The sequence below is a fragment of the Alexandromys fortis genome, unplaced genomic scaffold, assembly GCF_014885135.2.
Source record: "Alexandromys fortis isolate MF-2015 unplaced genomic scaffold, M_Fortis_MF-2015_v1.1 scaffold_75, whole genome shotgun sequence".
NCBI classification, from domain to species: Eukaryota; Metazoa; Chordata; class Mammalia; order Rodentia; family Cricetidae; genus Alexandromys; species Alexandromys fortis.
In genome coordinates, this window is record NW_026067956.1 from 2,460,309 (window position 1) to 2,481,660 (window position 21,352).

At 50.5% G+C, this 21,352-nt stretch overlaps 1 protein-coding gene across 1 annotated transcript; it reads right to left on the reverse strand.

Annotated features, from left to right (window-relative positions):
* Positions 1 to 3,830: 3,830 nt before the first annotated feature.
* Rp1l1 (RP1 like 1) lies at positions 3,831 to 14,394 on the reverse strand. The gene is made up of 3 exons (XM_050152293.1): positions 13,764 to 14,394; positions 10,642 to 10,783; positions 3,831 to 9,306 (listed from the first exon to the last, which is right to left on the reverse strand). Exons 1-3 carry the CDS (start codon positions 14,379 to 14,381, stop codon positions 4,460 to 4,462), a joined length of 5,607 nt encoding a protein of 1,868 aa, XP_050008250.1. The 5' UTR covers positions 14,382 to 14,394; the 3' UTR covers positions 3,831 to 4,459.
* Between the last annotated feature and the right edge of the window lie 6,958 nt (positions 14,395 to 21,352).

The window sequence follows — 21,352 nt, forward strand, 5'->3', positions numbered from 1 at the left end:
CAGAAGGGCTGCTCCACTCTCTAACCATCCGAGACTGAAAAAGTTTTGTGTTGTCATAGATACTGTGAGCGCTTGTAAGAATTTGGGTGATAGAGGGTTTGAATTTTTCTCCAGGAGTCAGCTGAGACTACAGGAATGCCACCTCCCCAAGAGATGCTCTGCCACAGAGGCCTGCACAGATTAGTTGCCATAGAGAGAAAGGTGGGGAGCATACATCAAGGTCCCCACCTAGCTACAGCCACAAAACTCCTTATCCCCAAGTGGGAAAAGTTCAGGTTGTCCATTAGCAGCGAATGCTTTAAAAGATCAAAGGCAGAAATATTTGCGGACCTAGAGTAGGTGAATTTGTAACCAAGAGAATCCCACAAAGAGATACGTTTTCAGCATGACACTGGCCTTTAAAGAGCTAGAGATGGCCAGCTCCTGATATCAGCCCATGAGTAGAACATTACTGGGATCATAATACAGTCATCCCAGCAGAAGGAATCCTACTGAAGTCACTTTCCTAAACCTTCGGTATTTTGCTTAGTAAATCCACTCAACCAAGTGTTCAGTGCCTTTAATTAAGTTACTTGTTCACACACCCGAGATTGAGGAGAAAGATAGCAGAGAGATACAATGGAAGGGGGACGTGGACTTTGAGCGTGTGGTATCGCCCTTGCAGTCCTGGCTTTGCAGCTATCTAGCTGGGTCAACTTGGGCAAGTTTCTGTGTCTCCCCTACGCCCCAGGTGCTCCGTTTGTGAACTGGACGTGAAAAGGCCTGTCCGCATACCTGATAGATCCACCTGGAGATTAAAGAGGGCTGATTCTGAGAATGTTGCGGGATGGTACCAAGTGCATTGTATGCGCTGAACGGATGGCAATGACAAATGCCCAGTGTACGTGTAAGGACAGTCCTTGCATCTGCTCATTCGCTTCCACAGCAATGCGGGGTGCGGGGGTGGGGCCTGGGCAGGGGGAAAAATGCTAGTCAGTCCATTTCACAGTGTGCAAACTGAGATTTGTGCACTGGATTTGACCCCAGATCCTCCAATCCTAGGTCTCATGCCCTTTCTACTGTATTTATTTATTTATTTATTCATTCATTCATTTATTTATTTATTTTTAATTTGCTGAGCTGGAGAGATGGCTCAGTGGTAAAGAACTATGCCTGCTCTTCCAAAGGTCCTGCGTTCAATTCCCAGAAACCACATGCTGGCTCACAACCATCCTTAATGAGATCTGGTGCCCTCCTGAGGAAGAGACCTGGACAGTCATTCTCACCAACTTAGACTATGAAATCCAATAGAGGCTGCCCCCAAAAAAGAAGAGGCAGACATGCCACCAGCATTGGTGTAAAAGTCAGAGGACAAATTGCCAGAGTGAGTTCTCTCCTACTGCCATGTGGGTTCTGGGGACCAAGCTCAGGACCTCAGACTTGGCAGCAAGCACCTTTACCCACTGAGCCATCTTGGCAGTCCCTGTATGCTCGTGATGAGGTTCAGGTCAGCAGAGGGTAAGGCTGGCTGCTGATGGCATTGGGACACCTCTTGGTGATGGCTGGAGACCTCCTATCGGAGATGAGGTATATTCTGGATGCTTCCTGACAGCAGGTAGTAATGAGAGATGGGCAACTGTGCACGTTGCCACATCCGGACACCTGGTCGCATCTAGGCCACCATGCAGTCTGCTGGGAGATGGTCTGCTAGTGACTGGCCAGTTCTCCCCTCTGATTGACAAGTGGCTTCTTAGAGTGTGGTCATCCAGGCCTTCCACCCAGTGTCAATATCAACAACCTGCTGATTGACTATTGGGAATCAGTTCAGCTTCCAGGAGCACTGGACCCCAAAAGGGTGAATGCATGTGTGTGTGTGTGTGTGTGTGTGTGTGTGTGTGTGTGTGTGTGTGCTTTCATAATTATTGTAAAAACTTTAAGGAACATCTCACAGAAATATTAGAACATGTCAGATTTTATACAGACCATCTTCCCTGGGGAATCGTGACCAAGAACATGCAGACCCACCTCCCCTTGGCATCAGATGGCTACCGCCAGTGATATCTTGAGTGACAAATCTGAATGTGGCTCGTGATTAAGAACAGGGAAGTAGACAGGATTCAGAAATTTTTGTTTCCCACTAAGGAGTCCCCTACTGCGACAAAATGCCAACAAAGACCCTCTAGACCAGGCTGGCCTCGAACTCACAGAGATCTGCTTGCCTCTGCCTCCCGAGTGCTGGGATTAAAGGCGTGCGCCACCACCACCCGGCTGGGCACCTAGGTCTTAAATATCAAAAATAATAAACAGGGCCAGCGAGGTGACTCGGCAAGGAAAGACACCTGTCACCAAGCTTGAGGACCTACCTGAGTTTGAGCTTCAAAGCCCACATGGAGGAAGGACAGAAGCAACTCCATAAAGTAACCCTCTGACCTCCACACACATGCTGTGGCACCCAAGTGTCCCTATAAAATACTAAATAAATGGATATAATAAAAGATTTAAAGAGTGACAGAGTGTTTTTAAAATCAACAGCAAAAGACATATGTGAATCAATTCTTTTTCAAAAGAGCTAGGAACTCAGGATAAAAATGAGTGTGCTTAGTCATATAATTTATAGGGAACAGGTTTTACTAAACCCCAGACAGGGTTTTAATTTTGTAAGTACTCAACTATATCTAGAATGGTACCACATGGAAAGGAGATCCTGAGCGTGCCCATATAGCCAGCAACCAAGCTCTGCTTTTGAAGGTCAGTCCTGAATACTGGGGAGCACTGCAGGGAGTTTTTATTTTGTTTTGCTTTTTTGAGCCCGGGTTTTGCTATGTATCCCAGAATGGCCTCAGACTCACTGTGAAGCCCAGGCAGGCCCTGGATTCATGATGCTTTTCCTACCCTGGCCTCCTGAGCGCTGGATTTCCCAACTTGCACTGCTATACTCAATTTGGAAAAAGTTTTAAGAACAGAAAAAAAAAAAGAAACAAATTGGAAAACTAAGGTGAATCTGCAATTCAATGTAGCCCCAGTACTGGAGAGGCGGACACAATAGAATCTGAAGTTTCAGGCTGGTCTGGGCCACAGAGCCAGCCCAGGCTACATGGCAAGAGCATCTGAAAGACATCTTTAAATGAATGGGTTTGGGAGATGGCTCAGCAGGTAATGCTAGCTGTACAAGCCTGGGTTTGGATTTCCAGAATCCTCTAAAAAGCCAGCTGTGGCTGCATGTGTTTCAAGCCCAGGGCTAGGGAGGCAGAGACAGGCAGATTCTGGGGACTTTGGTCAGCTAGCAAGTTTCAAGTCCCTGCCACAAAAAAAAAAAAAAAAAAAAAAAAAAAAAAAACCCAACAACAAAAAGACTTTCCATTGTCAGCCTCTAACTCTACATGAGCTTGCTAGGCATGTGCTCTGGCACTAATATAACGGGGGCGGGGGCGGGGAGAGAAAGAGATCAGATCAATGATAAGGGAATAGTAACATTTTTCTTTTTTTCTATTACCATTAAGAAAAATTGTTCAGGAATTAAAATGTGAATGAAACTTTTAAAGCATTTATCTTATTCATTTATAGTAAGTTTTTATATATTGAAGTGTTTGAGAAAGCAGTGTGCAAATATTATACAGAGAACAGAAAAGGATGGCCAGTGGTGCATCTGGTCCCTTCCCAAAGCTGTCTCTGACCCCTGGTCGACGGGAGGTCACTTTTCCTTCTGGCTCTTTGCTTCCCCCCTTACAAACAGTCGGCATTGTGACAGATAGAACCTAGGGCATTGGGGCTGAGAACAAACTCTATTCCATGACCCTGAACATAAGTATTTCACATCTGCCAAGTCACCACATATATTCCAGACCGGCAAAAAAAGTACCTCAAAGTCAAAAGAGGTAAGTGTTCTCAGAGGAGCTGAGGGGAGAGTAACTGGGGATCAATAGTGAGAGAGAAAGCAACTCCCCCACAAAAGCCAACGCAAACAGAAGCTCCCAGGCATCTCTCCAGACCCTTCTATACTCTTGGGCCGTGTGGACAGAGGAACTGGCTGACGTCTGATAACACGTCAGGCTCACAGCTAACACTTTACACTGGGTGTGGGGGACCTTGAAGCTTGGCTCCCAGGGACAGCACGGTGTGGTTTATCCTTGGCAAGTCCTTTCCATTGTCGTCACTGTCAAGGTTGAACCTAAAGCCACAAATAGGCTAGGCAAGCACTCTGCCATTGGGTTATAGTCCCGGGCCCTGAAGCAATGTCTAAATTGCCTGAGTTGACTTTTGAACTTGCTCTATAGCCAGGCGGGGTTTGAACTTTCTATACTAACTCCTTAGCCTCCTGAATAGCTGGGAAGCTAGGCCTGCAGCTCCAGGGTGGGTCGCAGTTCCTTGTCTTTGTCCATGTTCCTTGTAGATCCCCGGTGGCCCGAGACTCTCTCGGGTATGTGGGTAATATAAGCATGCAGGCATCGCTCAGACTCGTCACTATCCTATTGTTAGATGTCTAGAAATCTAGATCGTCCTGGCCAAAGCCATCTGACCTACCCCCAAGTTGACTACAAACCAAACTTCCAGCTGTCCCTTCATCTTCCACATGACAGACTTCTTCTCCTTCCCCCTGCTTTGGAGGTCTTGGGCTGGAGGGGACTTCTTGTTCAGAAGAACTTTCTGAGCACATCATGGTGACTTTTCTCTCCGCATGTGAGACCCAACTGTGCTTGTCTTTGGTGCACTTGAGTTCTCCCCTTGAAAGGTCTTCTTCTGAGCTCTTCTGAGATACCTGTGAGCAGCTGCCCGAAGATGATGCCCGGGAGCAGAGTGCCGCACGGTGGCACTGGGGGCCTGGCTTTCTGTGACACTCTTGGTCTAGGCTGTTGTTTTCAGAAACCACCCTCCTCTGGCCCTCTCCGGAACTAACCAAAGTACCATTCTCCTTTTCATCTTGACTTCCTCCTTCTACCTCTGGCTGTCTTTCTCTGGAAGTGTCCTGAGTATCCACAGAGTGGCCACCATCACTCTGTCTTCCTGAAGCCTCCGAAGCCTCTCTATCCCTAAAGCTCTGGTACGGGGCTTCTCCCTTCTTGGTCCCTCCCTCCTCTAACGGTAGGCTTTCTCGTGCAACACTGACGTGGAGTTCCCTTTCTCTCGCAGTGGCTGCATCTTCTCCTGTCCCATGGCAACCAGCTCCTTCTACATTGAAGAACTCAGGATCCTTCTCTTCTCTCATCCTCTGACTCCCTTCTCCTTCCCCTCCCTCATCTACCCCAGGCCCCACGGTCAACCGAAGCTCCTGCTTCCCACCAGTTCCCTGGACAGACCTAGGGTCCTCCTGAGGCACAGCCATCCCTGTCTTCTGAGGGGACAGCTCCATGGCCTTTCCATTCCTACCTCCTTTCTTGTTCTGTAGAATCTGCTGTAGGTCAAAGGCCTTTCTGACCGGTGCGCTGGAGGCTGCTGTGGCATCCTTTGGGAATCGCGGGGTCATCTTCTTCTTCAGGCAGACTTCACAGGGACAGAACTCATCCCTCATGACCCCCACACCTGGGCCGGTCCCTAAGGCTGTACTGAGAATGGGCCCATCCTCCAGGCTGAGGGAGAGGGCACCCTGTCCAGGGAAGGCTGAGAAGTTACGCAGACCCTGAAGACGGCGCCTGCGCAGCTCTGTTTGCAGCGATGTCTGGCCTCTGAGGGCTTCTCTGGGTGGTTCTGGGACCATCCTCCCTACCCGGCTCTGGATCTTCCTCACTTCCCTGACAGTGCTTTCTTGAATTCGTCGGCCCACATCCTGCTCCAGCTCAGTCACCATCTGGTCCAGCAGGCTGTCGTCAGGAAGGTTCCATCGGGCTCGGAGTTCTATTGTGGCACTAGCCAGGTGAGCCATGAAGTCTTTCTCTATCTTTTTCAGCAGTTTGGACACCCAGATTGGGTCCGGGTGCAGAGATTCCCTGTGGGCTGTGGGTGTGTTCGTCTTCCTGGTCCCTGAGCTGGCCTTGACGCAGTCCATTGCAGCCACTCCAGACATCTCTTCCAGCCCCATCTCCAATACACGAACCCTTTGACTCTCACTAACGTTTGAGTTGCTCTCACTGAAGCTGTGGGGGGTCTCTGTGGGTTCCTCTCTCCCATCTAGGGGCCACAATGCTCCAGAGGTAGCATTTCTTCCTTCTTCATCTTTTGATGCTCTGGTGTCTTCCGGTGAGCGCTCCCCATCCCGAGAGCCAGATTGGAGCATTTCCGGACTGCAGACTCCAGCCCTTTCTTCTGGAAGCTCTTTCCCATGGACGCCATCTTCCTGCAGCCTCTCTTTTACCCTCCCTTCTGCCTCTTGGGATTGTGCCTCTTCTTCCAGCATTGTGCTTTCCACCGATTTTTCTGGAGCCATGTCCCAGGTCTGCTCCCTGCCACTTTTACTTGACTCCTCCCCACTGGTGGCGCAAGCCCACACCTGGGGGTCAGGCGAGGCTGTGGAATGGGTGGGTACCTCTGGGTACCGCTGCTTCCTGGAATCGGGTCTTGGTGAGGGTATTTTCAAGGGTAAATCTGCCCTGTCTGGAGCCATGGCACAGGGCACGCTGCCCTCGCCTGAGCCTCCCGAGCCACTGCTAACATCTACACCAGAGGAGGAGGTGGGGGTGAAGTCCTCGGTCCCCAGCAGAGCCTGGTTGGAAGTGAGCTTTCTGAGGCCACTGTCCATGTCCAGCTGGCCTTGCCCAAGCACACTCGCAGGCCACAAGGCCTTGGAGATGCTCAGAATCTCCTTGTACTTGGGAGACTCTTCAAGCCTCGCATTGCCATCTGGAGGACCCAGATCCTCATCAAAGAAATGGAGCCTGGCCAGGCAGGCAATGAGGGTCCCAGCAGAGTAGCTGAGCCTCTGAGCTGCTGTGCTGGAGACCTCTGGGAGACTGCTGGGCCGGCCTGGCTTGGAGCCCAGCAGGGCCTTCATGATCTGTGTAGAGGCTGAGACCCTGCTGGGGAGTGCACATAGGCTCACACCATGATCCACAGCGGTCCCTTCTTCTATTCCAGCTTCTGTAGGGGCCTCGACTCCTCTGCCTGATGCTGCATCTTGGCAGGGATCACCTCCTGGTTTGCAGCACACAGACCCTTTCCCAGGGAGGTCTCCTGTTGTCTCAGGCTGCTCATCAGTGGCACCTTCTGGGGGTTGCTGTCTGGCCTGAGCCAGTTCCCTCAGGACTTTCAGAGAACAGCCATCGCCAAGGTCCTCCTCAGCACTTTCTGGACCATCACTGGGCACCTTTGTGGCCTCGCCTTCCATATCACATGTCATGAGTGCCGGCTTTTCTGGGATGTTGCCTAGCCACTCACGGACCACAGCATCGGGAGAGGTGTAGGGTAGAGCACTGGGTGTCACACTGCCATCCCCTTCCTGTTCCTCAAGGCTTCCCTTGATACCAGGGGACTTCCCCAACAGAGTCATTCTGGGCTCTGCCTGACCATCAGCTTGACCATGGTCACTGCTAGGGCTATTGCTGCTTGTAGGATCCTTTCTGGAACATGTTTGCTCCTGGGGGGGAGTTGGGCAGTAGCTTGGGGTCCCCCAGTAGGCCTCAGAGATGGGGGCCTGTGTTTGACCACTGGGGCCTGTGAGGACAGGGGATGCTGCCACCTGTAAGCCACAGCAATCTTGGTGGGTTCTTGGATCTTCTGCCTCAGGCCATTTGTCCAGCAAAACAGAGGCTGAGAAAGGCTTAGGTTTGGTCCCTGCCTTGTCCCACAGGTAACCAACTTCTCCTCTGTGGACAGGTATGGAAGCTGGAGAGTGAGCTGGGCACTCGGTGTCCCCTGCTGGCTCTGCAGAGCGAGTGTTAGGATGGCAAAAGCTGGAGGCACAGTCTGAGTCACTCGTGGGTAGGATGGTGGCTATGCTGGTGGCTTGCGGGTCTTGAAAGTCAAGAGAACTGGATAATGGTGATTTAAGATCCCCGGAGGCCTCATTCTCAGCACTGGGTGAGTGTGGAGAAAATCGTGGTGCTAGGCCTCCTGGGTAGGCTTGTTCTCCTTCCTCAGGCGTTTGCCTTTGCAAGACTGTGTCCAGTGAGGATTGAGTGTCCCTGCAACAGTGACACTGCCTGGCATGGCCTTTCTGAGCCCCTTGGTAAGGGACAGAGGCACCAGGTAAGCACACAACACCAGCTGGCCTCTTCTGCTTTTTCTGCCTCCGTTGGGCTGGGGCACTGCCAGGAGCTGGGAGAGTGGGTCTCTGTGTGTCCTGAGAGGCAGAATGGCCTGGAACCAGGGGCAGCCTTAGCTCAGGCTCACCACGGACCTCCTGGTACGTGGTGCCCTGTGTATACTTCTCTGTCTGAAGGTGCATGTGGCTCAAAGATGAGGGGCTCTGGGTGGAAACACAGGGCCTGTCACCTTGGGTGGCTTGCCCCTGGGAAACTGTGACCCTCGCCTTGCCTGAGCCTCTGTGGTGCTGCTCACAATACTCCCTAGACATCTCATGAGACTCAGCACTGACTGATGTATCAGAAAGGGCTTTTTCTATACCTTGGGTCTCAGATCCCAAGCCACAGAATGCTGTGTCCTCTAGACAGCGGTCCTTACCAGCTTTTAGCTCAGCCCCACTTAGGGAAGAAGTTGAGGAGGCTGGATGCAAGGTGTCACTGTCTGTCTCACCTTCTGAAGTCCAGGGACAGGAGGAGCCTGGCTGGGCACTTCTAGGGTGCCTGGGACCTGAGACAAAGCTATTGTTGCTATGTCCTTTCTTTTCATTGGCCCCCTGGTTCCAGTGGCTTCTGAATCCAGAGAGCTTAGACAGGCCCCACCTCCTCCTCCGAGTTGGACCTAGACCTCCAGGGGTGGTCAGAGGGTTCTTCCAAATGTCATAGTTGGGCTGTGATTGCTGGTCCATATCAAAGGCTCCCTGGTATCTTCCATCACAGGGCTCTAGGCCCTGGGCCCTATGAGTCAAGAACCCCCAAGGGTGGCCCTCCTGTTTGTAGCAGAAGGGATCAGTCTCCCTCGGGACCTGGCCCTCCCCACTGGCGGGGATAAAGACATTGGCATGCCCTACCCTCTGCGACCACCGCAGGGTATCCTCGCCCAGAATTTGGAAACGGACTTTCATCTCCACAGACAGGCTGCCATCTTCATTCATGCAGACCTTCTTCTCTACGTCATCAGCAGCCACCAAGGAGCCCGGTGGGCCAGGTGTGTCCCGAGGGTGCTTGTCCAAAGCAGGCCCTGCCCAGGTTTGATGACCAGATGCCGGATGACCACTGGGGCCAGATCTCTCTGACATCAAGGAAAACTGCTGCAGCCTGCTGCCAGACCTGGCCCTTGAGTGCATCACGCTCTGCTTGGCGTTTGGTCCCCAGCAACCTGTTGTGCAATGGAGCAAGAGAAACGAGAACAAAGCATTGAGTTACTGGGGAAAGCAACAGCAGAAAGACAAGGACAGAGCCATTCCAGAAGGACCTGTGGGTTTCTCAGAGTACTAAGAAAGAACTGAGAGTGAATCCAACCCAAATCCACCAGCTACCTGCCATTGCTGGATCTGCAACTCATTAGTACTGCTTTGTTATATGCTACCAATTGAATCATTGCACAGAAAGCGTTGTGCACAGAACATTCACTGCATATTAATGCTTGCTGAATGGGCACTGCATCATCAGGGTCTGAAGAGATTATGTGTTGGAGACGGAAAAACACTGTGGGGATTCATTGGCCTGGCATCGAGCTGCTGCCTGTGATCTGACCATAAACTATAAACTGGTATCGTGGTGACCCATCTCCCTTTACAATGGCCAGGCTCTTGGGATGAAAAAAGATTTCCAGGAGAGACCTAAACACACTACATCAGTTCATGATAGTCTAGCCCACCCCACAGGCAGACAAAAATAGGAGGAGCCCAGATGATAGAAAGTAGCCCTAGGGAAGAATGGCGTCCTGAGAATGTCTTATTTTATCCCCCCAGTTACGCTTGGTGGGATACACCTGTGTCCAGCAGGACAGGCCTACGAACATATCTGGTCAGGAGAAAGCACCAAGGCATTAAGCAAGCCTGGTGGCTCTTCTAGCTTGTGCCCAGCCATTGTCTTTGTGTCTCAGATATTGGTGTTGGTCATGTTCTTAATGGAGTCCCATGAAGGCCAGCCCTCTGTTTATTCACCAAACTCTATTATCAGTCCGACAGTTTTGTATAATTTTATTCTGCATTTGTGAACTGTGCCCTTGAAATAATGTATGTTTTTAACATGATTACTGAACCCTGGCCCTCTGTGAGCTGTTTTTTTTATGCATCTATATGTCTGAATGCATGGGCCATGGTTGTGGTGTGTTTTAACCGTTGTAACCTGTTGTAGACACCACTGCTGCCTAAGACAGGTATGACTCTGAAGGACTTAATGCTCCTTCAACTCATAGGGCTCAGCACCTCTATAGTGATGTCCACTGGGAATCTTAATGGTTCCTTTAGACCCTAGAAATGTTGAGTTCAAATTTCCATGTCAAAATCTACAGTGATCTCAGATGTCTCCAACCATGCTCTGCTCTAAGGCTGATATAAAAAGGAAGAAGCAAGAGAGACCCAAAGTGGCTGGAAGACCTATGAACCTGGCCAAAGCACCTTTTCCATGGATCTGGAGGTGCTAACAACCAAGCCTGTGGGGTCACTGTCCTGTTTGAAAGACCCAGGAAGGCCCGGAATCGACTTACCCCGTCCACTCCTTGCAGCCACACCAGATAAGGTTCTGGTCCTTTGCCTTCCATCATTTTCCATCTCCAGATGTCTGAAGGCCTCATTCCCAGCACACACCAGCAGGGAGGGACCGTCCAGGAGTGTCTGCAGAGAGTCCACCTGGAGGAGGTGAGCACGGGGTTGGGAGCCTGGCCTGCAGAGACCCTCTACTCTGGAAGGCCCAGGAAGGAAGAGCACATCTCCTCAGCCCCTCCTAACCATTTCATATACCATTCTGGGTTCCCACTTCTCACTAGCCAGGGTCTGAGAGCCCACTGCCTGCAGAATCTCTTTCTCTGTCTCCACCAGCTGAGAGCCTGTGACCACAGTTTACTCAGGATAGAAAGGAGGTCAAGAGCCCGAAGCTGCTTCCTGGAGCATACATCAACCACCCAGAATACATTTTATAAAGTGCCTGTAGCAAAACATTCAGTGCTTCCATACAGAGGTCTGATTCTCAGCCTATCACGTTCCCATAGAGTCCTCTCGAGCATTTGATAACTTTCTGTATAATTCAAGTCAGATGCCTTTGCTTGAGTGGGCCAATGACGGAGGAAGGTCATTGGTTAAATAAACTGCCTTGGCCCTGATAGGTAAGAACAGAGGTGGATACCAGGTGCCTGGTGGGAAGCTAATCAAACCAAGCCCCTTTGACACCCCTGCTGGGTGCTATTATGTAATGAAGACACCTGTTGGGGGCAGTTTGTATTCACTGGAACAAAACAGACTTTTGTTTTGGTTAAAGATGGTCCTCATCCATTCTTTTTTAGCATCTCCATCGTGGGCTTACAGAATGCCCACTTAACGCTAGTACAAGCCAGGAAGAGGGCTGGCATCATGGCAGAAGATAGGAGGCAGTGGGCTAATGCCAATAGAATTTACTGTGTATCTGGGTATAGTGCTTGTATACCTTTGATTGTAGCACTTGAGAGGCAGAGACAGGTGGATATCTGTCAGTTCTAGGCCAGCCTGGAATACATAGCGAGTTTCAGGCCAGCCAGGATACATAGTAAGACCCTATCTCAAAACAAAAGCAATAAGAATTCACTTTGTAGACATATGCCCTATCACCCCTATAACGTGTAAGAGTGGGGTGACTATTCTATGGAAGATTCCAAGTGGGAACCAGCTGGGAGGCTCCCCTTTATGAGGTTGAGCTGTGTTCCTATAGGATGTGGTATGCATTTCCAAGGCAAGTGATGTGAACTGCTTCGCTTTTCTATGGACCACAGACACCCAGGGATGAAAGTGACTCCCATTCTCACTAGAAGACAGCTTGGAGATGATGTGGCTTTGGGCAGAAAGTAAATACAATGCTTTTGCTTCTGTTTTGTTTCTTGAGACCACCCTAGAATTTTGTGTCGCCCAGACTGGTTCCCAACATGCAATTCTCTTGCTTCCATCTCCTGAGCGCTGGGATCACAGGCAACTGTCACCACACCTTGGCATTGGCACATCTGTGGCTCAGATGTATATGTTACTTCTCTTCCTATCAGCTTTGAGCTTTTCTGGTTTAGTAGACTCAGGACCCAGCGGAGAACGTTCCATGAAACTAGAAGTTAAGACCATCACAGGGCACCCCAAGCTAATGAACCAACAGGCAGCAGGAGGGTTCCTGTGTAGGATGGTTAACGGGTTCTGATTACCAAGGGGATGTCTGGTTGCTGTTCACAACACCCTTGTTGGGAGCCTTGTGTGACTTCAATGTACAGCAGGCCAAGGTAACAAAAGACCCCAGCAGCCCTATATAAGAAGGGCCTCAGAGGACTCAGCCTGCCAGCATCATGGGTCAGTCACTCCATCGGATGTATAACCACCAACAGCAGAAGGGCCAACAGAAGGTGGAAAGAGCACTAGACAGGGAGTAGAAGGGACAATGTGAACACTAACAAGAGCCTTGTGGGAGATTGCCTGGCTTTCTTCATAGCTCTCCGAGAGATGCACGATAACCAAATTCCTGGCTTTTGCTTTTGATTTCTTAGACTACTTTATGCAAGGAATTCTGGGGGCTACTGACTTTGGATAGATTTTGAGAGAGGATAGCAAAGTGGGCTTGTAACCAAACTAGAAGACAGACAGCACAGAGACGATGTGGCTTGGGACAGAAAGCAAATATGCTTTTGTTTTGTTTCTTGAGACCACCCTAGACTCTCTGTATAGGTCAGGCTAGTCTCCAGTGTGCAAAGCTCTCACCTCTGTTTCCCCAGTGCTGGAATTCTAAGCATGCGCCACCACACCTGGTTAGTAAATACAATTCTGGCTCTGGGAGGGAGGCCCCAGGGCTAAGCAGATACAGGACCAGGTGGTGGGGAGGTGGAACTAGATCAGCCTAGCTCTGTTTCCCCGAAATGCCCGCCTTTGTCAGAGATTCATCTTCTGCAAGACCTAGAAAGGTACCAGCTACACTTCCTAGGCTTTGCAGTCAGGATTGAGTGAGGCTGTATTCTTCCTCCCCTGGGTGCCTTTGATCAAGACTGAGAAGGAAACTGTTCGGTAGACACCACCTCATCCCGCCTCTGAGGTTGCTGTGCACACGTGAGAATCCCAAGGTTGGCTGTCAGCGCCACCAATGAGTTCTTGAACTCAACATTCACAGTGCTTCCAGCAAAGGCATGAGGACCTGCAGTATGTCGTGAGCCATCTCTGTCACCCCAACCCTGGTCCCATACTCCAGCTTTCCAGACCTGCCCCCAATACCCTGCATTACATTTCTCAATGCCTAAGGGACCCCGAGTGATCTGGTTCCTGCCCTGATCTCACATGGAAATACACTGTTGAGAGGCTTGTATAACAAATGAGGAGTATGTACAATGCTCAGAGCCTGCTACATACTAAGTGGTACTAATGGGAGCTTTGAGTAAGGAGTCCATATCCAAGTCTGTGTCTGTGTGTCCATGTGTGTGTGTTTCTGACTCAGGTCCTCGTGCTGGCCTGACAAGCTATCCCCCCAGGCCTGATGATTGTTGCTTGGTTAACAGATTTGACTCAATGTCTCCACATTCTACACCTTTAGTTAGCAGTGGGCAATCAAGGATGACTTACTGGTCCATCTATGCCTTTTGACCCAGGGTCCAAAGGTAATTCCTGCCCCACAGCCTACCTTCTTCCCACTGGCTGTGTACACCTGCTTCACAGGGAAGCGCAGCAGCTCGGAGGCTTTGCTGAGGAAGGCCTTCAGGTTCCTGGTGTTCCTGTGACTGACAACCACTGTCTGCTGGCATCTAGGATTCCCATTCTTCACCAGTGTCAGCCTCCTCGGGGCCACGGGACCCTTCCAGGAAGAGGCTATTTCTGGAGCTTCATGCCCACCTTCAAAACCCCGTGACTGCCCAGCAGAGGGGCTTTTCCTTTGCAGCTGGCCTGGCTCTCTGGGAGTTTTCAGGGGCTTCTTATCAGAGCAGAGGTAGCAGCCGCCATCTTGCAGCTGCTCCAGGGTGCTGAGGCCATGTAAGCCCCGGGGTGTGGTGACAGAGCGCACACCGAAGGACAGAGGCATGCGCTGAGACAGCTCATCCATGAGGGCGCTGAAGGTCTTGAAAGTGCGCTGGTGAACAGCCAGGCGGACCCCAGCAAATTGGGAATCCCCCCGCTTGAGGAAGGTTATCTTCTTAGCTGGTGTCACCTCGGTGACAGAGGGAGTGTGAGCCACAGAGGGCAGGAGACACTGCCGGTGGCTTGGGGCAGGAGCATCTCTCATGTCTCCTGGGGTGCTGTTCATGATGTGGAGGCCCAGACAGCTATAACAGAAAAGGAACGGAAGTTCAGAGGGCAAGTCACAAATTAGGATAATCTACTCTCTACTCTTCTTTATGGAGGTGCTTAATCCCTGACACCCCAAATTAGGTCCATCCAGCTGTGTAGAGACAGCTTGATCCATCTACGCTAAAAAGCAAAGTGTTAGCATTGAATAGATCTATGCCAACCTCTATGTCCCCCACTTGCTATCCATGTTACCCAGAAGGGCAATGACTTAGTCCCATCTGTAGATTCAGCTTAGTCTAGGTAGTGGTTACAGTGAATGAATGAAATGTACACCCTGGCAATGCTGAAGCATGCATGGGAAGCCTGTATATGGCAGTTCTATCGAACTTGTCCATATTGGGTTTCAGGGTCTAAGTTGATGAGGATGACTGACCAGGTTTCTTCCTCAAGAGGGCACCAGATCTCATTACAGATGGTTGTGAGCCACCGTGTAGTTGTTGGGAATTGAACTCAGGACCTTTGGAAGAGCAGGCAGTGCTCTTAACCACTGAGCGATCTCTCCAGCCTTCTAGGCATGCTCAAACCCGATACCCACACACCCTCCCCTTGCCACACATCCACACGCCGTCTAAGTGCTTCTGCGAGCCAGCCTACTGCTAAGTACGGTGGGAGAGCCCTGAATGGCCTCATGTCTTCTAAAAATATAGGTAGACAGAATAAATAGCAACACTCACAGGTAGAATGCTGGACACGGAGGCAGGAGCTCTGGGCAGCAGGCTTCCCTCTTCTGCCATCTCTCCATGAGTCCTGGAGATCCCTATCTATCTTGACTCCATTCCTCCAGCTGTTCGGTGGAGGACTGGGGTACAAGCCCTGGTTCCAACCCTTCTAGGGACAGGGAATCAGACAAGGAGACTCGAAACCCTTGTCTATATAACCTACTTCACCACTTCACATCCTGTGTCTTTTTCACTAGACTGTTGTTTGCACTGGCATAGTTATGGAGCTAGCAAGATGGCTCAGTGTGTAAAGACGCTTGCTGCCCAGACTGGTGACCTGAGTTCTATCTCTGGGACACACATGGTGGAAGGAGAGAACCAACTCCCATAAGTTATGCAAGGACCTCCATGGGTGTATGTACATACACACACGTACACACACACACACACACACACACACACACATGCACCCCTCCCAAACACAAATAAATGAAATGTTTAAAAAAATACAACTTTCTAAAAACTATTTCTGAGGTTCCCCTAAGTCTTTCCTATGGGTTGTTATCAGCTTGCTGGCACCAACAGAGAGATTAAGGCACAGAGCTGTCCCCACTACCCATTCCCACTCCCACTACCCCGTGGTGTGCAGCCCTGGTGTTGAAATAGGAGCGGCGGGGCTGTGTCCCCAACACCCCGGCCGCTTGGCTAGCTCATGCCCGAAATAACAACACACAAACTGTATTCATTTAAGAACTGCTTGGCCCATGAACCCTAGCCCTTACAGGCTAATTCTCGCACCTGGACTAGCCCATTTCTAATGATGTGTGTAAGCACCCCAAGGTGCGCTTACCGGGAAGATTCTAGCCTACTAGGAGGAGCTTCATTGCGTGCATCTGCCCGGGAGAGCTGAGCATGGCATCTCTGCTCCAGCAGAGCTGTCGGGTCTCTCTGGGAGCAGAGCAGAGTCTGACCTCACTTCCTCTTCCGCCCAGAATTCTATTCTGTTTACTCCTCCCATCTATGTTCTAAGCTGAGGCCAAGCAGTTGGTTTATTATAACTTAACCAATGAAATCAACAGATTGATATATGACACTCCCACATCACCTTGGTGCCTCCCACAGGACACCTACAAACCCCTTTTTTCTGCCTCTTCTGTCATCACTTTCTCTCTGCCCAGGGCAGCCAGGGTGCTATGAAACCCAGCCTCTTCTTGTGTCCCCAGATCTTCCTGGCTCCAAGATCTGTGGGAAAAAATATCTTCACTTCTTTCTTTTTTCTTTTTTTGATTTATTGATTTTTATTGAGCTCTACATTTTTTTCTGCTCCCCTCCTTGCCTCTCCCCTCCCCCTTCAAACCTTCCCCAAGGTCCCCATGCTCCCAGTTTACTCAGGAGATCTTGACTTTTTCCACTTCCCATGTAGATTAGATCTATGTGCGTCTCTCTCAGTGTCCTCATTGTTGTCTAAGTTCTCGGGAATTGTGCTTTGTAGGTTATTTCTTTCTCTCTCTCTCTTTTTTTTGCTTTATGTTTAAAAAACACCTATGAGTGAGTACATGTGATAATTGTCTTTCTGTGTCTGGGTTATTTCACTCAAAATAATGTTTTCTAGCTCCATCCATTTTCCTGCAAAATCCAAGATGTCTCTATTTTTTCCCGCTGTGTAGTACTCCATTGTGTAAATGTACCACAAAGACTCTTCACTTCTATTCCACTACTCAAAGCCTTCTCCCACATGTCCCCTGTCACCTCTGTGAGCCTGGCCTCTTCTCACAGAAGGATTCTGAGGTTCTCCTGTGAGCTGGCCCTGGCCTTCTGCACCCCATTGTGTCTGTCCTCTCTGTTGAGACCTCTCCAACCCCCATTGCTAGTGTAGCATCCCCACAGCTCCTACCCTCCAGACCATGCCTTTACCAGCTTACTCCACCTGGAAGCAGAACTCATGCTCTCGGAGGCCCCCAGCCTGGTGTCTGAGAAATAAAGATTCACTGATAATCCTGACCCTCGTAGAGCTTCCTGCTGGGGTTGGATCTGAGCTGATGGGGTTAGAGGAGGATTTTCATGACTCAGGAGTGCTCAGAGCCACGATGGACATCCCTAATGCGCGTACAGGAGGCTACCAGGGCCACAACTCCCTCCTCCCTGGCACCGCTCTACATGTAGCCCCATTACTGGACAGAAGAGAACCCTCCTCTCATTTTCAAAAGCATAGGGCACAAAGGAGCCTGATAATCCTCTCATCTCTGGATAGATGTATAATTAGCTCCCGAGACCTCCTCCTGCCAGCTAATCCCTGCAAGCTGCTCCCCTTAGGCCTCCAGCTGATGTTACTGCAACTCTAAGAATGTTTGCTTCCCGGTGCCTGCCCATGGGGGCTGTCTGTCTCTCCTGATGCTCATTAACAAGGACAGCCTTTGCTGAGGAACCCAGAGAGGAAGGGAGCACCATACTGCCCTCAGCACCACCATGGATACGGGCATCATGGTGTCTCCCATACCATCGTGTCTACCACAACAGTATGTCCCCAGAATCACCATGTCTCCTGGAATCTCATGTCTATCTTGCCCCACAATGTCACTGTGCCCCAGAGATTCGCTCTATCCCAAATATTGTCATATCCTCCAGTCAGCATATTCTCCAGCATCACTGTGTCCCACAATGTCTCTGTAAACTTCAGCATGACCGTGTCCTTGTTGATATCATCATGTCTCCAGCACCACTGTGTTCCTCCGTATCAGCATGTCCCACAGTATCATCATGTCTCCAGCATTGGTATTGCCTGGTAGATACCATGTCCTCTAGCACCCCCAGCAGATAGAGCTCCCGCCTCTGCAACTCTGCTTGTGCACAGGGGCCCAACGGGACAATAGTTTAGCAGAACACTCAAGGGAAGCCAGAAATCTAAGGCAAAGACCACCTTGGCTCCCCCAGGCTCCAGGCAGAAGTGCAGCATCACAAGCCAAGGACCAGAAAGCCCCAGGGTTCTGGCATTCTTCTAGGCTATAACTGCTCTCTGAATTAGGATTTCTGATCACCAAGCAGACTTCATGACTGCAGGATCCTAAGTGGCAAGGCAGAGCTGGCAGTTCCTGACTCTTCTCCCAGTGAATGCCATGCCCTGGAGTGTGGCAGCATTGTGCAGGTCACTGCATATACCTTCACCCTCACATCTATCAGCACACATCCCCTCACCCCATCCATACACATGGACCCAGGGTTCCATTCATACCCTCGGACCCATGCAAGCATACTTTAATGGGCACACACACATTACACACATGTGTGCCCCCCCCCCGACTTTAGAAGGCATCTCACTCCCAGGAGAAGGAGCTGGAGCAACAGGGTTGGGATCTGTGAAGGGGACGCCATGGAAGACATTACAGGAAGAGGTGGCACCGGTCTCTAGTGTTGTCAACAGAGTCCAGGAAGGTGAACCCTTGGTTCTGTGGGAGTCACCAACAAGCGGAACTTGTAGTCACAGGCATGGGAGTCAAAACAAGGAAGAGCCCCTTCTTTGAAGAAGTGTGACATGTCTTTTGAGCCCTTCCTCTTCAAGTCCCTCTGGTGTCACCTGTTTGCTCACTCATATTCACCAAAGTTTACTGAACATCTGCTGTTCTAGCCTGCATATTAGGTTGTAGGAATGCAAAGACTAAAAAGCCGTGGCACCCACCTACAAGGCCTGTACACTCTCGTGTGTTCAGTAGATACACTATGATGAATGGGTATAGCTTTTAGTCTCTGTGTTCCCATAACCTAGTGGACAGCCAAGACGGCAGGTGTTGTGATATCTTTGGTGAATGAATGAATGAATGACTGGGAGAAAGCTACAAGTGATTGTGAACATGGAGGACTCAGATGTTCCTTGAATATGGACTCTTCAGTAACAAGAGTCTTTGGTGGGTATGGATTGGGGTGTAGGTCATGGGATTTAAACATCGCATGGCATAAGCTAGCCAAAGAGCAGCACCACCAGCAGCAGCGGTGGCAACAGCAGCAGAGGGCACCCACACTTCATTGGACACAGAAGCTAGAGCTGAGCTAGGGAAAAGCCTGGGCTGCAAGGTGGGCTAAGGCCCCTGTTAGATCACCCAAGTAACTCATGCACCACAGGTTAAGTCCTGTCTTCTACAGGCAGCTCTTCAGAGGTGATGCAAAAGACCAGGCACTGCCCAATGAAGAGCAAGGTGCATCTTAGTTTCCCCTCCTAGCTCCCTCCTTTCTTGGTCTTTATCCTCCCTCCAGAGCGAGCCTTGAGACATCTTGCCTTTCTTCACCAGCCAAACTGAGGCTGGCCCAGGCAGGATGCCCTGTACCTGTGGGCACCTGTTCTAGCAGCATGAACAAGGAGCCCACAATTGCAGAATCATCCACAGCACAGAGAAGATAGCTCCCTTGACATTTACGCTCACATGAAGGTCCAGGAAAGGTGGGTGATACAATGGTGTGTTTCCCAGCACCTCTGTCCTACCGGTTAGGGGGTCACATGGGTAGAACTGGTGTACAGTACATCCAGAAAAGGGGCAGCCCCCCCCATCAAGCAATGATGGGATCCATTAATTGCAAGGAATGCTACCTTGGTTTTTTAAGCACATGAAAGTGCCTCTTCCCCTGCCCATGGAGTCAGGGCTACCTAGGAATCAGAATCTTGCTGGAAGTCTGAACAAATGCTCCTGAGCACAGGGTCTGTATGGTTTGACTACGGATGATGGAGTATCCCAGGGAATCCCAGGGCCTGAGGACACTGAGTCTGCCTGGAGGGGTGGAGTCAGGAAGGATGGAGAGGGCGGAAGGGTGCGGGGATTTCAAGGGAAGTGGACAGAAAGCAGAGGCGTCCAGCTTGGGGGTAGAGAGGTGGATCGGAGAAAAAACAGATTAAGGGAGAAAAAATAGAAACCACAGGAAATACTCAAAAAGGTGACAGACCAATGGAGGAATTGGGTTGGGTGGACCCTGGGGGCCTGGGGGGAGGAAACAGTTTAGCTGGCCAGAGACCTGGAAGTGGGCTCTGTCAGGGGAGAGGCTGGAGGCCAGTGAACAAGTAAGATAAGTGATTTCAGGAAGAGAGTAAACATGGTGAGAGAAGCCAGCAGGCGGGGAAAGGGACAATGACATCACAGCCAGACCTAAAGGGGATGGGCAGGAGGGAGGCGACAAGCTGGAGACCTTGAACAGCTGATGGTTTACACACAGATGCTAAGAACTGTAGGGGAAAGTGCACATGGTGACTGTGAATGAGGTGCTCACAAACAGGAGCAGCGCATCACCAAACACGGATTGACTCCTGTGTGTCAGATGTTGGCCAAACAGAAAAGAGGCACAGCTGAGAGGAAGGGAAAACTCCTGTACCCGGGTCCTCACCTTTTGACACTTGAGGGACCTCCTGCTTCCTGACTCAGCTTGGCTCTGCCAGGAACTGGCTAGCAACTGGTTGGCTCCTCCGTGCTTCTACGGCTTCTCCAACCTCAACCTCTAAAGGCCTGCACACGAAGTCTCCCTGAATCTGGGAATATCTGGGAATCTTGAGACATCTAGAAGATGCTAGTTCTAGGTCTTTCTCACCTCCTATCACAATGATGAAGGAAAGTGTAAAAAACAAGACCTCCCTTTCTTTTCTGCATGTGTTGCAGATGACTTCAGCACCCTGGGCCTCTGGTGCCCTCCAACAGATCCCAGCTAAGATCCAGAGCCCAGATTAGGAACAGGGGAAGCATGGAGCAGAGGGACAGTGGAGACAAACCTCAGGGCTGGCCAGGGAACCTTAATGGTGTATGATTTAGCCAGGAAAGTGCTTAAACTCTTTTTAATCCTGCAGCTACTAGGAAAAGGCCCCCAACTGTTGATAAAGAAAGTCAACATCCATGACAACTAAGGAAAAAGACACCTCGGGCAGGAAAAAGCCTGGTACTGGCACAGGAAGGAGATCCCTGGAAACTGCAGAAAAGCAAAACAAAACCCAGCGTCGGAACATCTTCCTGCCCTCCACCCGGCCCCACTTGCTAACATTCTCTAGACAGTTTATCTGCAGGGGAAGACTGCTGCAGGCATGGCCTCCACTTAAGGGACTGAAACGACAAGTGAGAAGCGCAGTCTGGTCTGGGGTCGTCAAAGGCAGGAAGTGGAACCGGTAGGGGTCTGAGCCCTGGACTTTGTATACTGAAATACCCGACCAATGTGTGTGTGCAGCAGTTGATGCAGGACTGGGAAAGGGGGTGTCTGTTCAATGGGGAGGACCGAGGGGAGGGGCATGCAGCCAGCAGAAAAGCAG

Bases quoted from the DNA above. Each gene is read 5' to 3' on its own strand.
- Rp1l1 (XM_050152293.1), bottom strand. From the start codon at position 14,381: ATGAACAGCACCCCAGGAGACATGAGAGATGCTCCTGCCCCAAGCCAC. The intron at 10,784-13,763 runs GTAGGCTGTGGG...CACCTCCTCCAG, and splicing joins ACACAGCCAGTGGGAAGAAG to GTGGACTCTCTGCAGACACT. The intron at 9,307-10,641 runs GTAAGTCGATTC...ATTGCACAACAG, and splicing joins GGCTGCAAGGAGTGGACGGG to GTTGCTGGGGACCAAACGCC.